General features: G+C 46.0%; 2 protein-coding genes across 5 annotated transcripts in view; both read left to right on the forward strand.

The window, feature by feature from the left end:
• The window catches only part of LOC119954360 (alpha-2,8-sialyltransferase 8F-like), a 50742-nt gene extending 43497 nt beyond the window's left edge, over nucleotides 1-7245 (forward strand). For both annotated transcript variants that reach the window (XM_038779542.1, XM_038779543.1), the window contains 3 exons: nucleotides 1038-1150; nucleotides 3765-3857; nucleotides 5988-7245. In XM_038779542.1, the coding sequence (XP_038635470.1) occupies nucleotides 1038-1150; nucleotides 3765-3857; nucleotides 5988-6462 (681 nt within the window). In that variant the 3' untranslated portion in view covers nucleotides 6463-7245. The remainder of the gene's footprint in view (nucleotides 1-1037; nucleotides 1151-3764; nucleotides 3858-5987) is intronic.
• Nucleotides 7246-7303: 58 nt separating this feature from the next.
• On the forward strand, nucleotides 7304-12338 carry LOC119954303 (keratin-associated protein 10-3-like). 3 transcript variants are annotated; one of them, XM_038779412.1, is made up of 2 exons: nucleotides 7304-10491; nucleotides 10588-12338. In XM_038779412.1, the coding sequence occupies exons 1-2, from the start codon at nucleotides 9962-9964 to the stop codon at nucleotides 11039-11041; spliced, it is 984 nt and encodes a 327-aa protein (XP_038635340.1). In that variant the 5' UTR covers nucleotides 7304-9961; the 3' UTR covers nucleotides 11042-12338. The 3 variants fall into 3 exon arrangements, with proteins under 3 accessions (XP_038635340.1, XP_038635342.1, XP_038635339.1); XM_038779414.1 differs by having other exon boundaries at nucleotides 10618-12338; XM_038779411.1 differs by having other exon boundaries at nucleotides 7304-10221; nucleotides 10252-12338.
• The last annotated feature ends 3962 nt before the right edge of the window (nucleotides 12339-16300 follow it).

The raw sequence follows: 16300 nt of genomic DNA on the forward strand, positions 1-16300 counted from the left end.
TCTATGGATAACAGTGAATCCTTGATGCTTACAATTGTTGTCTCCAGACCCAACTCTCCAACACTCTCCTGATCAGCCTCCAATTTTCTCTCCTATATGTACTTGAGCTCAGCCAAAGTTCAGCTACCTAACTCTCATCAAGTCTCGTTCACTCGCCGTGCTCACTGGCCTACATTGATCCAGCAACACCTTGATTTCAAATTCCTTTGTGCTCTTTCCCATCCCTATCTCTGTCACCTTCTGTGGCCTCTGGAATCTCTTGTGCGTTCGTGATTTTTATCACTTCCCCACTTGTGGCCATGTTTCAACTGCCTGAATCTCCGGAATTCCCCAAAATCTCTCCACCTCCCTTCATTTGAGACGCTCTTCAAAAACCGACCTCTTTCACCAAGCTTTTGATCAGCTGTCCTCATGGTCACCTTTCCCCGCTTTAAGGGCAGCACGGTGGCGCAGTGGGTTAGCACAACCGCCTCGCGGCGCCGAGGTCCCAGGTTCGATCCCGGCCCTGGGTCACTGTCCGTGTGGAGTTTGCACGTTCTCCCCGTGTCTGCGTGGGTTTCGCCCCCACAACCCAAAGATAGGGGCCTCACGGTAGCATGGTGGTTAGCATCAATGCTTCACAGCTCCAGGGTCCCAGGTTCGATTCCCGGCTGGGTCACTGTCTGTGTGGAGTCTGCACGTCCTCCCCGTGTGTGCGTGGGTTTCCTCCGGGTGCTCCGGTTTCCTCCCACAGTCCAAAGATGTGCGGGTTAGGTGGATTGGCTATGCTAAATTGCCCGTAGTGTAAGGTTAATGAGGGGATTGTTGGGTTACGGGTATACGGGTTACGTGGGTTTAAGTAGGGTGATCATTGCTCGGCACAACATCGAGGGCTGAAGGGCCTGTTCTGTGCTGTACTGTTCTATGTCTATGTTCTATGTGCAGAGTAGGTGGATTGGCCATGCTAAATTGCCCCTTAATTGGAAAAAATAATTGGGTAATCTAAATTTATAAAAAAAAACCTTTCCCCGCTTTGATGACGTGTCCTTGATTTGCAGAATTCATCCTTCAGCAGTCGGCAGTACAAACGGTGCGCAGTCATTGGCAACGGCGGGATATTGACCAACAGCAGTTGCGGGGCTGAAATTGACCAGGCTGATTTTGTTTTCCGGTAAGGTTTAGTTTTCCGGTAAGGTTTAGTTTTCCAATAAAGTTTCATGGGGGGGGGGGGGGGGGGGGGAATAAAAGGCTTCCTGATTGGCTTTGCCATCTGAATGATTCCATTCACCAGGAGAGGGAGACGGGGGGGGGGGGGAGGGGGGGAGGGGGAGGAGCGGGAACAGGACCAACAATTAAACTGGGATGTACTCAACAAAGAGCAGAGCCTTGCAGTACCAGAACGCCGCTCTCTCACTGTGCGTACAAGGATTCTCTGTATTAGAATTTGAACAACCTCATTTTGACACAAGCATTCAAAACCCTGAAGCTTTTTGTTTTTTGTGTGACAGTATAAAGTGGGAAAGGGTTTGTGAGAGAGTAAGAAGGAGGGAGAGAGAGAGAGAGAGAGAGAGGAGGGAGAGATTTGCATTTCACAACCTTGGGTTGTGGCAATTACAAGGGGGCACAAGAGGGCAGCAGGGTAGCATGGTGGTTAGCATCAATGCTTCACAGCTCCAGGGTCCCAGGTTCGATTCCCGGCTGGGTCACTGTCTGTCTGTAGTCTGTACGTCCTCCCCGTGTGTGCGTGGGTTTCCTCCGGGTGCTCCGGTTTCCTCCCACAGTCCAAAGATGTGCGGGTTAGGTGGATTGGCCATGCTAAATTGCCCGTAGTGTCCTAATAAAATTAAGGTTAAGGGGGGGGGTTGTTGGGGTATGGGGTGGATACGTGGGTTTGAGTAGGGTGATCATGGCTCGGCGCAACATTGAGGGCCGAGGGGCCTGTTCTGTGCTGTACTGTTCTAAATTCTAAAGTTCAAGGTGAGGGTTCAGTGGAGATGTGCGGGGGAAGTTTTTTACACAGAGGGTGGTGGTGGCCTGAAATGCACAGCCAAGTGAGGTAGTTGAGGCAGATGTGTTAGCAACCTTTAAGACTTATCTGGATAGGCACATGAACAGAGGATGTATAGAAGGATACAGGTGGTTTGTCTAGAGAGGACACGTGGTCAACACAGGCTTGCAGGGCTGAAGGGCCTGTTCCTATGCTGTATTGTTCTTTGTTATCTCATTGTGCTTTATAATAATAATAATAATCTTTAGTGTCATAAGTAGGCTTATCACTGCGATGAAGTTACTGTGAAAATCCCCAAGTCGCCACATTGCGGAGTCTGTTTGGGTACACTAAGGGAGAATTCAGAATGTCTAATTCACCTAACAAGCACGTCTCTTGTGACTTGTGGTTAGGTGTATTGCTGAAGTGTGGAACTAACACTGTTATTTCCTGTAACAGTGCAGGAAATGAGGCAGCTAGTTTGCAAACGGCAAGCTCCCACACAGCTGCAATGTGATCTTGGCCAGATAATCTGTTTTTGTGATAATTGAGGGATAAATACTGAGGTATAACCTGCAAGAGCAGACGGAGCCTCGGTTTAATGTCTCACATCAAAGATGGTCCCTCCAGCAATGTCGCCCTCCCTTAGTACTGCACTGTGGTGTCACGAGGTGAGGGGAGAGTGACTGCCTTTGGCATCAAGGCAACATTTGACCACAGCAGCAGTCATACACTCACTACCCCAGGCTTTTAACCCTTACTACACCAAATACAGATAATACAATATATATGGAATTCCTACATTCCTCACACCAGAAACTGAACTGGATCAGCCAGGGGCTGGTTTAGCTAAACAGCTGGCTTATAATGCAGAACAATGCCAGCAGCGCAGGTTCGATTCCCGTACCGGCCTCCTTGAACAGGCGCCGGAATGTGGCGACTAGGGGCTTTTCACAGTAACTTCACTGAAGCCTTCTTGTGACAATAAGTGATTATTATTATTATTATATAGAAAGTGGCTACCAGATCAGGTCAGTGACTGGCAATTCTAAGATGAGTAATTCACCTCCTGACTCCCCAAGGTCTCTCCACCGCCTACCAGGCACACCTCAGGTGTGTGATGGAATACTCTCCACCTGCCTGGATGAGTGTGGTTCCAACAACACTCAAGAAGCTCGACACCATCCAGGGCAAAGTGGCCTGCTTGATTGCTCCCCCTTCTGCAAACATTTGCTCCCTCCACCACCACTGACACAAAGTGGTAACAGTGTGTAGTATCTACAAAATGTCACTGTAGCGATTCACCAAGACTCCTTTGGCAGCCCCTTCCAAACCTGTGGCCTCTACCACCTTGAAGGACAAGGGAAGATCTTGATTGTTCTGGGTATAGAAGGATATAGAGGAAAAGCAGGTCGATGGAGGTAAGATACAGATCAGCCACCATCTTGTTGAATTGTGGAACAAGCTTGGGAGGCTGAATGGCCAACTCCTCTTTCTATAATTATAATTACCAAGTACAGTTTTGAAATTACGGAGGGTGGACTCAGGCGTGAGGTGGTGTTGGGGACGAGAAGTGGGGCAGATTACTGGACATCCAACAGCTATGTCTTATCCTGGGTGACATTCATACTGTGTGCTAGTCCAGGACTGACAGACTCTAGTGATGCTAGTTGGCATTTACAGGACTCCCATGGAGAAGTGAATTTAATTTTACAGTTTGACCAAGTCAGCGTGCCTAGCTCCCAAATGCAAGCCCTTCTGTGGAGTTCTTGAATTGAGTGTTCATTGTCTTTTCTAGATGCAACCTCCCTCCTGTAGCTGGGCAGTTCAGCCAAGATGTGGGAACAAAAACAAACTTGGTGACGGCGAACCCAAGCATAATTGCAGAGAGGTGAGTGGACACCTTGACCAGCAGTGTTCCTCCTAATGGGCAACGGGGTAATTGGTGGTTTGTGTAGCTGGGACACGGTAATGATCTGTTAGGTAAGGAAATCTGCCATTATTACATGTGACTCCAGCGCCACAGCAACGTGATTGATGCGTAACTGCCCTCTGGCCTAACAGCCACCTAGTTCAAGGGTAATTCAGGTTGGCCAACAAATGCCGGCCTTGCCAGTGATGCCCACTGTCCACGAAAGACAAAGGAGAAAAAAAAAATGTTTGCATGCATGAAGGTGCCGGGATTGACATGCCAAGAGCGATTCCAATTTAACCCGTAGAATAAACATGTGGATAATCTCATTGCTCTTGTTATTCAAAATAAGGATCAAACTAAAGGATGAATCCCTGTATGCACTGCCCAGAGGCTAACTCACAAATGGGCCTCGTTGGCATTAGGAATCCATCAAATCATATGTCATCTTTGGATTGGTGATTGTGAGATTGAAATCAGAAACTTAGTGAGAAGAATTGGATCTACTCGATTCAATGACCGTTTATTGGTAGTTGTTTATGTATAATATTCATGTGGAATCATTTAGTTTCAGTATTCCAGGCTGGTGGACTAATGGAGACAATCCCATCAGTGAATAAGGGCTTCCAAGCATTGCTAAGTAACTGGGCTTGCATCGGTACATGCAGAGACAGCATGAAATCAGGCTACCCCAGGAGACAGCAGGATAGGTAGATAAGGTGGTGAAGAAGGTTTATGGGATTCTTGCCTTTATTAACCGAGGCATTGAATATGAGAGCAGGGAGGTTATGTTGGAGCTGGTTAGGCCCCAGCTGGAGTACTGTGTGCAGTTCTGGCCACCATACCAGGAAGGGGGTGAGTGCACTGGAGAGGTTGCAGAGGTGATTCACCAGGATGTCGCCTGGGCTGGAGGGCTTCAGCTACCAAGAGAGACTGGATAGGCTGGGGTTGTTTTCCTTGGAGCAGTGAAGGCTGAGTGAGGGGGACCTGATTGAAGTGTATAAAATTATGAGGGGCATAGATAGGGTGGATAGAAGGTATTTTTCCCCTTAGCAGAGAGGTCAATAACCAGGGGGCACAGATTTAAGGAAAGGGGCAGGAGATTTAGTGAGTATTTGAAGAAATTTATTTTTCACTGAGAGGGTGGTGGAACTCTGGAACTCACTGGCTGAAAAGGTGGTAGAGGCGGGAACCCGCACAACATTGAAGAAGTATTTAGATGAGCACTTCAAACGCCAGAGCATACAAGGCTATGGGCCAAATGCTGGAAAGTGGGATTAGAGTTGACAGGTGCTTAATGGCCAGCAGACAGGATGGGCTGAAGGGTCTCGTTCCGTACTGTAAAACTCTATGACTCTATGAAATTGAATTGAAAGAGAGAGGGATCTTCCTTGCTCTTCTTCAAATTGTGTTGTAGGATCTTTTACATCCGTATAAACAGACAGACAGAGCCTCAGCTCAATCTCCCATCTGAAAGATTGTCTCTCTGAAGTTGTTTGCAGGAGGGCCTGCACAGTACATAGAACATAGAACATAGAACAGTACAGCACAGAACAGGCCCTTCGGCCCTCGATGTTGTGCCGAGCAATGATCACTCCACTCAAACCCATGTATCCACCCTATACCCGTAACCCAACAACTCCCCCCCCCTTAACCTTACTATTAGGACACTACGGGCAATTTAGCATGGCCAATCCACCTAACCCGCACATCTTTGGACTGTGGGAGGAAACCGGAGCACCCGGAGGAAACCCACGCACACACGGGGAGGACGTGCAGACTCCACACAGACAGTGACCCAGCCGGGAATCGAACCTGGGACCCTGGAGCTGTGAAGCATTTATGCTAACCACCATGCTACCGTGCTGCCCCTAAGTCAGAGTGCACAGATTAAAACACACTTTCTTATTTGTATCCAATAGATTACTGTGACGAGAGGCTTAGAAGTAGTTAGCTTTGCTGTCACTTTGGAATGTTGTGGGTGTGTGTGTGTTGGGGGGGGGGGGGGGGGGGGGTGCTGTGGTGCTCGTGGGAAGGGGGAGGAAGAGAAAGCTACATATTGAATTGGTAAAAATGTTGTGAAGTAACAATGGGTGTTTTCTCTAACAGGTATTCAGAACTCCATGACAGGAGGAAACCATTTTTCACCGACTTGATTGTTTACAATGATGCTCTTCTCCTCTTACCTGCCTTCTCCTACACCATAAACACGGGTCGCAGCTTCAGGGCTCTTTATACTCTGCAAGACTTTCAGGCCAAGCAGAAAGTTGTTTTTTTCAACCCCGTGTACTTAAATCGCTTGGCCGGGTTTTGGCGCAACAGAGGTATTCAAGTGAAGCGTCTCTCCACTGGCATAATGATTGTAAGCCTTGCACTGGAACTTTGTGAAGAGGTCTGGATTTACGGGTTCTGGCCCTTTGGAAAAGATATTGAAGGCAAGGTCATGCCACATCACTATTTTGACAATCAGCTGCCCAAGCCATCCATCCACTCCATGCCAACCGAGTTTTATCATCTTCTACAAATGCACAGTAAAGGAATGATCAAACTTCAGATGACTCATTGCCGGGCGAATCCAAAGTAAATAGGAGAAATGCACATCTGAGTCTGAATGATTTTAGACTGCTGTTAATAGCTGGGTGAAATGAGCAATGAAGAGCTTGACTCCTAATCAGTGGGGTCTTCAGGTCCTTGGTTGTCCATCGCTTGAGTTCACTTCCTTCAGTTTGAGAATGGCTGGTTTGCTTTGTTTGAAAATAAGGCAAAGCTACTTGGACATTTAATGTACATATGTAGGACTGTAGCTAGAAGTAATCATATGGCAATTGACAACTAACCAATCAGAAAAATGTGATCTCCAACAAAAGCCAACCCCTTGCATTGGAAATAGGAAATGTCCAATAAACATCTCGGGGCTTGGGAGGATAATCCTGAAGCACGATAACCAAAGGAGCAGCTGAGTAACCAAATCTGGCTTGTCCCTTCCCCAAACCACAAGCCTTCCCGCCCGTCTCATCATTAATTTTTTTAACCATTCAGTTCTGCATTCCTAATGTTATCTGTGAGATCCTCCGTCAGGTTGGAATTCTGATCGCTTTGGTCTGTAGGTTTGAATGCCAGGTTAATGGAGCAGCTGGGTAGATAGAAACAACCTTGCTACTTAACTGCTTGTAACTTGGTCCTTGCGATTTGTAACCTGCAAGTGGCTGAGACACCCACTTAAAATAAGTCTGGGACTTCATGAATTAAGCAGATCAGGGCAGCGCGGTGGCGCAGTGGGTTAGCATTGCTCCTCACGGCGGCGAGGTCCCAGGTTCAATCTCGGCTCTGGGTCACTGTCCGTGTGGAGTTTGCCCATTCTCCCCGTGTGGAGTTTGCCCATTCTCCCCGTGTGGTGTTTGCCCATTCTCCCCGTGTTTGTGTGGGTCTCGCCCCCATTGTCCAAAAGATGTGCAGGCTAGGTGGATTGGCCATGCTAAATTGCCCCTTAATTGGAAAAAAAATGAATTGGGTACTCTAAAATTCTGGGGAAAAAAATGAATTCAGCAAATCAGGAACCTATCGCGTTACCGGGACTCTGATTTCATTTTAGCTGGGACTTTGATTAGGAAATAAGCTACATCTTGCTGATCTGGAGAAGGAAGATGCCTCCAGTATAGGTGTACAACTTTCCTTTATTGAGTCAGGCGGGGCAGAAATGCCCCTTTCAGTGTATGTCCGTGGCTCGCCTTCCCTTCCAAGACTCTTCAACCCCTTCCTGCTATCCTATCCCTCTCCTAGGAGTGTAGATCGCACAATCGTTCGCTGTCGGCAGCCTCTCTGTATCTTCCTCCTACTTGGGACAGCTGGAAGAGTAGTACTGAAATGAAGCACTGAGGTTACAATCACAATGGTTCCCTGCTGTCGTTGGCAGGAGTGAGGGAGGGGAATTCAGCGGAGTGGCTTATCGCTGGAAAACCCGTTCCCAGCTTGGAATGTCAACGCCAAGCATGTAACTGGATAAAATGCCACATTTTCCATGCTGAAGCGCTGCCAGAGATATCAGGAGATGTTCCCATCTTACACCATAAGTGGTGTTGAGAAAACTGACTTGAACCAGAGGAGTAAAGAAAACCAAAACTTACATTAAAATAGTCCTTTCATGATATCGAGACATTCCAAACCATTAGTGTTCTTTTGAAGTGTAACTCTTGTAATGTAGGAAACACAGTTGCCAATTAAGCAAATCGGCCAGCTCCCAATGTGATAAACTGATTATAGGTGACATCGGAAGGATAAATCTTGAACAGAACTTCCTTTGATCCTTTGTGAGACAGTGCTGCCCTGTGAGTGTCAGCCAAGATCTTATGCTCACATTTCTGTCGTGGGATTTGAACCTACGACGAGAGGTGAACGTGCTACCAACTTGACTGAGGGTGCCAAACATTTGATATGTTTGTGTAACTTCTGTCTGGAGATTCAAACCCATTTATTTTGACGTCAATGCTGAAGCCCAAAGGACTATCACATGATTGCATTAAAGATTCACCACTAACTTTGTAAATAGCACAAACAGTAAAAATATATTGGCCTCGGTAGGAATTATAACTGGGCTGAAGGGGTTAAATTATTATAACTGCATGCAAACCTTGTATGTAGAAGATTAAGGGATGATCTGATCAAGGTGTTTGAAATGATTAAGTGTTTTGATAGAATAGTTCAAAAAAATATTGGTTCATGGGTTGTGGGCATCGTTGGCGATGCCAGCATTTATTGCCCATCTCTAATTGCCCTTCAGAAGGTGGTATTGAGCTGCCTTCTTGAACGACTGCAATCCCGATGGTATAGGTACATCCGCAGTGCTGTTAGGGAGGGAGTCCCAGGATTCAGATAGTGTGACTGAGAGAAAAACTATTTCCTCAGGTGAGGGAATCCTGTACAAGCAACAAGTACAACCTTAAAATCCGAGCTGAAACATTGAGGGGGTGATATCGTCAAAGGGTAGCAGAAATCTGAAACTCTCCCTTCGCAAATGGTTGAGACTGGGACGTCAATTGAAAATGTCAAAGCTAAATTTAATAAGGTTTTAATTGGCCAGGCTATTTAGGGTTTAGTGTTACTAAGGCGGGTAAGTAGGGTTAATGGCAGGGAACAGGCTGGAGAAGCTGAATCCTGTTACTATGTTCCTACATTACCTATTGCCGCACGGATTTATTTCCCTGGCTAGTGCAGTGCAGTGAATAGAAATTTAAATGCTTGGCTGGTGTTATTGACAAGAGCTGACAAATTCCTTTCACTGACCAGTTACATGACCTTTCTCCCTTGCTTTGGTTATGACATTTTCAGGAATTCTGCCCAGCACCCATCCCAACCTGCCACCATAACGTGGTGGTGTTTAGTCAAGTGTCAAGTACCAGGTGTTTAGGCAGCTCCTAACTTGGATTCTGCAGGACGTCAAAATCCTTTGCACCAAAGTATCTCCAGACTTCGGGAGCGCTGACCTTTTCCCATTTACAGAACGATAATCTGCTCCTGACTTCAGCCTGACACAACCCGTCATTTCGATAGCAGCTCATATTCAGACGTCACGAGATTTTCTTTGGCTAGAAGCTTATGCTTGGTGTCCAGAGAGCTTCACTATGACACTGATAGCAGACCTGATTAGATTTCTAACTGTAGTTTATTTTTGTGTTGTTTAAACGTGGCAGAGTCTAAGACTCTTTAAAGTAAAATCATTTCCAAACAGCAGCTGAACTTCCATTTCAAGCCACTTTGGGAACAATCTGACCAGCTGTTGAATTAACTGGAGCTCCTAAAATTGGCCTTTTAAAATTGTGCAATTTTGCGCATGAATGTATTTGTCTGTTTTAATGTGTTTGTGTGTGTGTGTATGTGTGTTTGTCAGTGTGTGTCCATGTGTGTTTGTAGGTGTGTGTATCCGTCTGTGTGTGTTTGTCGGTGTGTATGTGCCTGCGTATGTTTGTGTATATGTATGTGGCCGCATGTGTTTGTAGGTGTGTGTCTGCGTGTGTTTATAGGTGTGTGTATACATGTCAGTGTGTTTTTAGGTATGCGCGTATGTATCTGCGTGTGTTTATAGGTATATGTGTATGTGTCTGAGTGTTTGTAGGTATGCGGGTGCGTGTCTGAGTGTTTGTAGGTGTGCGTGTGCGTGTCTGAGTGTTTATAGGTATGTGTATGCATGTCTGAGTGTTTGTAGGTATGCGTGTATGTGCCTGAGTGTTTGCAAATATTTGTGTGTGTGCCTGAGTATTTGTAGGTATGCGTGTCTGAGTGTTTTTTGGTATGCCTGTGCCTGTCTGAGTGTTTGTAGGTATGCCTGTGCATGTCTGAGTGTTTGTAGGTATGCCTGTGCATGTCTGAGTGTTTGTAGGTATGTGTGTCTGAGTGTTTGTAGGTATGTGTGTCTGAGTGTTTGTAGGTATGTGTGTCTGAGTGTTTGTAGGTATGTGTGTCTGAGTGTTTGTAGGTATGCGTGTCTGAGTGTTTGTAGGTATGTGTGTCTGAGTGTTTGTAGGTATGTGTGTCTGAGTGTTTGTAGGTATGTGTGTCTGAGTGTTTGTAGGTATACGTGTCTGAGTGTTTGTAGGTATACGTGTCTGAGTGTTTGTAGGTATGTGTGTCTGAGTGTTTGTAGGTATGTGTGTCTGAGTGTTTGTAGGTATGTGTGTCTGAGTGTTTGTAGGTATGTGTGTCTGAGTGTTTGTAGGTATGCCTGTGCATGTCTGAGTGTTTGTAGGTATGCCTGTGCATGTCTGAGTGTTTGTAGGCATTTGAATGTGTTTGTCGGCATGGCCATAATTCTCTTTTCCCACCGGCAGCGCACCCCGGCCCACGTGTTTCCCGGCGGTGCAGGCTGGCTTCAATGGGAAGTTCCATTGACAGGAGGTCGGAAAAGAGAATCCCGCCACCAGCAAATAAAACGGCGCCGAGAAACATGTGACTGGGGGAACCGAAGAATCCCGCACTATGTGTGTGTGTACCTGTGTGCCCACATGTGTGTGTATGGTCTGTGTGTAATTGCATGTGTGCATGCGTGCCCAGGTGCGCCGTGCCTGTGTGCGTGTCTGTGTGCATGCAAGATGTGCACATGCCTGTGTGTGTGGCGTATCTGTGTGCATGCACACATGTGCGTGCCTGTGTGCGTGTCCCTGTACGTGTGAATGTGTGCATGTCCAAATGTGCATGTGTATGTGCACATGTGTGCATGTGTCTGTGAGTGGAGATATGGGACCATTTTGGGAAAATGAGCGAGTGGAAAGTTAAAATTGAGCAAGTTCTTTACTTGCCCTGGAGTTACGGAGAATCAACGGCAATTGTATCTCAACCTGCAGACAGCGGGGTCCTTTAATATTGTTAAAGGATGATGTCAAAATTAATAACAATCATTATTAGTGTCTCAATTAGGCTTACATTAACACTGCAATGCAGCTACTGTGAAAACCCCCCAGTCGCCACACTCTAGCGCCTGTTCGGGTACACAGAGGGAGAATTCAGAATGTCCAATTCACCTAACAAGCACGTCCTGCGGGCCTTCAACAGCCCAAGCAGGAAGCTGCGGGGGCCAAATTTAGATTTAATATTCTTTTGGTCTATGCAGGAGGGAGCAGGATTCTTACCCCAAGACCCACAAAAAAAAAAGGTTTGGATCTCTTTACCCACAATTTGTCGATTAGTGGCCACCCCGTGGCCATGGGGGAACCAGGCAGCCGACTTGCCTTCTGGGCCACACGGGGTTTACTGCTGCGGCCCAGCTTTGGGGTTGCACTGCGAATGGCCGAACCATTACCCTGTCTGGTCTGATTCTGTACGAGGAAACCACCAGGACATCAAACCTACAACTGTGATTGCAATTTGGTTTGTGTAGTTTCTTTTAAATCATTAGCCCGTGTTGCACTTTATTAGTGGTGTTACTTTAAGAAGGGGGGCACTTAATTAATTATAACACCCGTCGATGATTAATATGAAGGATTTTGAAAACCACTCTAAAATCCAGCTTTGTGTACGTGTGAGCGTTTACTTCATATTGCTTTGCGAGAGTGTCACCACCAAGGTTAGCATTTGCTGTCTCTCATCTTTGAGAAGGTGACGATGGATCCATGACAAGAGCTGTTGCAGCCGATGTAGGGAAGGTACTCCCACAGTACTGAGGTGGGCAATTCCAGAATTGTGACTGAGACATGATGAAGTGTGCATGCAGGTGTGTGTGTGTGTGCACATGTGCCTGTATAAATGAAATCTGTATATCTGGTATATATATATGCACATATGTTTACTCATCACTCTATCCACATGTATGTAAATGCATCCACACTCCTGTAAATACTGGGGGAAGAAATTGCCACTCCATTGGTTGTGTAAATAGTGTACTGTACGATTTTTAAAACAAATTATTTGTAAAAGTAAAATCTCTAATCCTGTGGGATCGTTTATCACAAATGAATTTATACAATGACAGCAGCTTTGTGGTTTTTTTTTGTATGTTTGTTCCTGTGGTGTTCTTTGTGATTCTTATACTCAGGTTGGATGTCGTAGTGTTCACAAAAACTACAGAAGCTAAGTTCAATAACAAAGCTATCATTTATTACACTATTAGGAGGAAGGTGGTGGCGTAGTGATAGTGTCACTGGACTAGTAATCTAGTGGCTCAGGCTTGCTCTGGAGACACTGGTTCAAATCCCACTGTGGCAGCTAGTGAAATTTTAACTGGAGTTGGTTTAGCACACTGGGCTAAATCACTGGCTTTTAAGGCAGGCCAGCAGCACGGTTCAATTCCCGTACCAGCCTCCCCGAACAGGCGCCGTGATGATAAGCGATTTTTATTTTCATTTCACAGCTCAATGTAATCTATGCATATACGCAAGTCATCATTTTGTTTGTGCACACACATATCAGAGAGTTTACCCAGTCTGTTGGCTCAGTCACCTTTGATATGTTGCATTGCTGCATTGTATCTAGGTCATCCTTTGGATGATCTCTTCATGGCGTTGGCACGTTTCTGGGTGCATGTATCACTGGCTTAGCATCACTTTTGAGTTTAATGCTGTACGTGAATGGTAAGGTAACCATTCCAGTAAATACATGCTTGAACTTGCTCAGGATTACTCTATACCATCGCTGAGGGACCCATTGAATGTGTTGGCTGTACGAATTCTGAGCACCAAATTTAATTGAATGCATTCATTTACACCAATTAATTGTGATTTTGTAGCATCGCCGTTTCAAATTCTAATGGCATGCAGATGTCACAGTTCTGTACTGCGAGGCAGCAGGAACCTTTTATTGCAATTGCGTCCCCATTGTAGTCCATCAGACGACATTTGGACTTTCTAATCTTTGGAAACTTATTCACCAATTTCACATCCATATCTGTTATCAAGCTTGCATGCAGACCTGTATCAGACCTGTTGCAGAGTGTATTCGGAGGAATCGGAATTCGTAGTAAAAAAATTTTCTTCACCCCCTTCATTTCTTACACTCTGTACTGTCTTATATTTATTGTACGATTTTTTAATCTTTTACCGGTTTCCCTGATGTAAAACGACATTGGGAGGCAAGGTGATTTAGTTTACTGCATTGAGAGCATTTTTTTCCCTTTGCAGGACAATTTTTTCTAAAATGGGCGTGGCCACAGCGTGTAGTTTTTGGCTTTGTAAACAGTTACAAACATCAACAGAAAGAAAGCAAATAAGGCAAAAATGTGCAAACATCCACGTACATTCAATACTTCAGTCGTAACATACTGCACAAGCCCGCTCCTCTCCCACCGGTACTACCCGGCTATTTTATCCCTCCAACTCTACTCTACTCTACGCCCCCCCCCCCCCCCCCCCCCCCCCCTGCTGACGCTCACTCTCCCGCAAAGAAGTCAATAAATGGTTGCCACCTTCGGGCGAACCCCTATACAGATCCCCTTAAGGCGACCTTAAATATTTTCCATACCCAGGAAACTTGACATGTCCGTAAGCCACAACTCAGTCTTTGGGGGCTTTGAGTCCCTCCACGCCAATAATATTCGTCGCCGGGCTATCAGGGAAGCAAAGGCCAAAACATCGGCCTCTTTCTCCCCCTGGACTCCCGGGTCTTCCGAAACCCCAAAAATTGCCACCCCATGGACCCATCACCACCCTTGTTTTTAGCACCCGGGACATGATCCCCGCAAATCCCTCCCAGTACCCCCTAAGCTTAGGACATGCCCAAAACATGTGTACGTGGTTTGCTGGTCCTCCTACACACCTAGCGCATTTGGGGTTGAATTTACCCCACTCAAGGCTTCTGCCCACAGCCTGTCCTCCATTTCCCCGCCTAGCTCCTCCTCCCATTTGAGTTTCAGTTCCTCCGTCAGGGACCCTTCCTCCTTCATGAGCACCTTATAAATATCAGAGACTCTACCCTACCCTCCCCTAGAGACTATTCTGTCCTGGATCCCCAATGGCGGGAGGCGTGGGAAGGATGGGACCTGTCTACGAACAAAGTCCACCAACTCAAAGCTAACATTTATTACACTACATATTACACTACTTATTACAGCTTGACCACTTACTCCTATGGCAAGCAATAATCTAGTAATCTACAATCGACACTATACTACCACTAGTCTCTACACTCTATCTATAACTGTGCTCTGATCTCTCACTGCTCTCTCCAGCCTTCTCCCAGAAGCTTGAAAGTCAGTGCTTTATATAGTTCTGTACCTAACTCCATCTAGTGGTTAATTATGATATTACACTAACCCGTTACATTCTAGACATTCTACATAATGTCACAGTTCCTTCTTCACACCAAGGATGCCTCTGTGCGAAAATGGCCAGTGACATTAATTGCAGTTGTTAATTTCACCCTGTTCAGAGCTGCACACTGATCCCGCCGGAAGAGACACGGATATAGTGCCGGAAGACTGGAGGATAGCAAATGTTGTCCCCTTGTTCAAGAAGGGGAGTAGAGACAACCCTGGTAATTATAGACCTGTGAGCCTTACTTCGGTTGTGGGTAAAATGTTGGAAAAGGTTATAAGAGATAGGGTTTATAATCATCTTGAAAAGAACAAGTTGATTAGCGATACTCAACACGGTTTTGTGAAGGGTAGGTCATGTCTCACAAACCTTATTGAGTTTTTTGAGAAGGTGACCAAACAGGTGGATCAGGGTAAAGCTGTTGATGTGGTGTATATGGATTTCAGTAAGGCGTTTGATAAGGTTCCCCACGGTAGGCTATTGCAGAAAATAAGGAAGTATGGAATTGAAGGTGATTTAGCGGTTTGGATCAGTAATTGGCTAGCTGAAAGAAGACAGAGGGTGGTGGTTGATGGCAAATGTTCATCCTGGAGTTCAGTTACTAGTGGTGTACCGCAAGGATCTGTTTTGGGGCCACTGCTGTTTGTCATTTTTATAAATGACCTGGAAGAGAGTGTAGAAGGATGGGTTAGTAAATTTGCAGATGACACGAAGGTCGGTGGAGTTGTGGATAGTGCTGAAGGATGTTATAGGATACAGAGGGACATAGATAAGCTGCAGAGCTGGGCTGAGAGGTGGCAGATGGAGTTTAATGCGGAAAAGTGTGAGGTGGTTCACTTTGGAAGGAGTAACAGGAATGCAGAGTACTGGGCTAATGGCAAGATTCTTGGTAGTGTAGATGAACAGAGAGATCTCGGCATCCAGGTACATAAATCCTTGAAAGTTGCCACCCAGGTTAATAGGGCTGTTAAGAAGGCATATGGTGTGCTAGCCTTTATAAGCAGGGGGATTGAGTTTCGGAACCACAGGGTCATGCTGCAGCTGTACATAACTCTGGTGCGGCCACACCTGGAGTACTGCGTGCAGTTCTGGTCACCACATTATAGGAAGGATGTGGAAGCTTTGGAAAGGGTTCAGAGGAGATTTACTAGGATGTTGACTGGTATGGAGGGAAGGTCTTACGAGGAAAGGCTCAGGGAATTGAGGTTGTTTTCGTTAGAGAGGAGAAGGCTGAGAGGTGACTTAATAGAGACATATAAGATAGTTAGAGGGTTAGATAGGGTGGACAGTGAGAGTCTTTTTCCTCAGATGGTGATGACCAACACGAGGGGACATAGCTTTAAATTGAGGGGTGAGAGATATAGGACAGATGTCAGAGGCAGTTTCTTTACTCAGAGAGTAGTAGGGGTGTGGAACGCCCTGCCTGCAACAGTAGTAGACTCGCCAACTTTAAGGGCATTTAAGTGGTCACTGGATAGACATATGGATGAAAATGGAATAGTGTAGGTCAGATAGGCTTCAGATGGTTTCACAGGTCGGCGCAACATCGAGGGCCGAAGGGCCCGTACTGCGCTGTAGTGTTCTATGTTCTATACGTGTGCAACTATTTCAAAATTGCAAGAAGACGACCAAACTCTGGAATAGCAAAAGTCTGGCCGAGCAGACATTGAAGCCGGAGATGGGGCTGTA

Source organism: Scyliorhinus canicula, chromosome 19 (assembly GCF_902713615.1).
Source record: "Scyliorhinus canicula chromosome 19, sScyCan1.1, whole genome shotgun sequence".
In the NCBI taxonomy this organism is placed as follows: Eukaryota; Metazoa; Chordata; class Chondrichthyes; order Carcharhiniformes; family Scyliorhinidae; genus Scyliorhinus; species Scyliorhinus canicula.

Bases quoted from the DNA above. Each gene is read 5' to 3' on its own strand.
- LOC119954303 (XM_038779411.1), top strand. From the start codon at position 9,962: ATGTGTATGTGTCTGAGTGTTTGTAGGTATGCGGGTGCGTGTCTGAGT. The intron at 10,222-10,251 runs GTATGCCTGTGC...GAGTGTTTGTAG, and splicing joins GCATGTCTGAGTGTTTGTAG to GTATGTGTGTCTGAGTGTTT.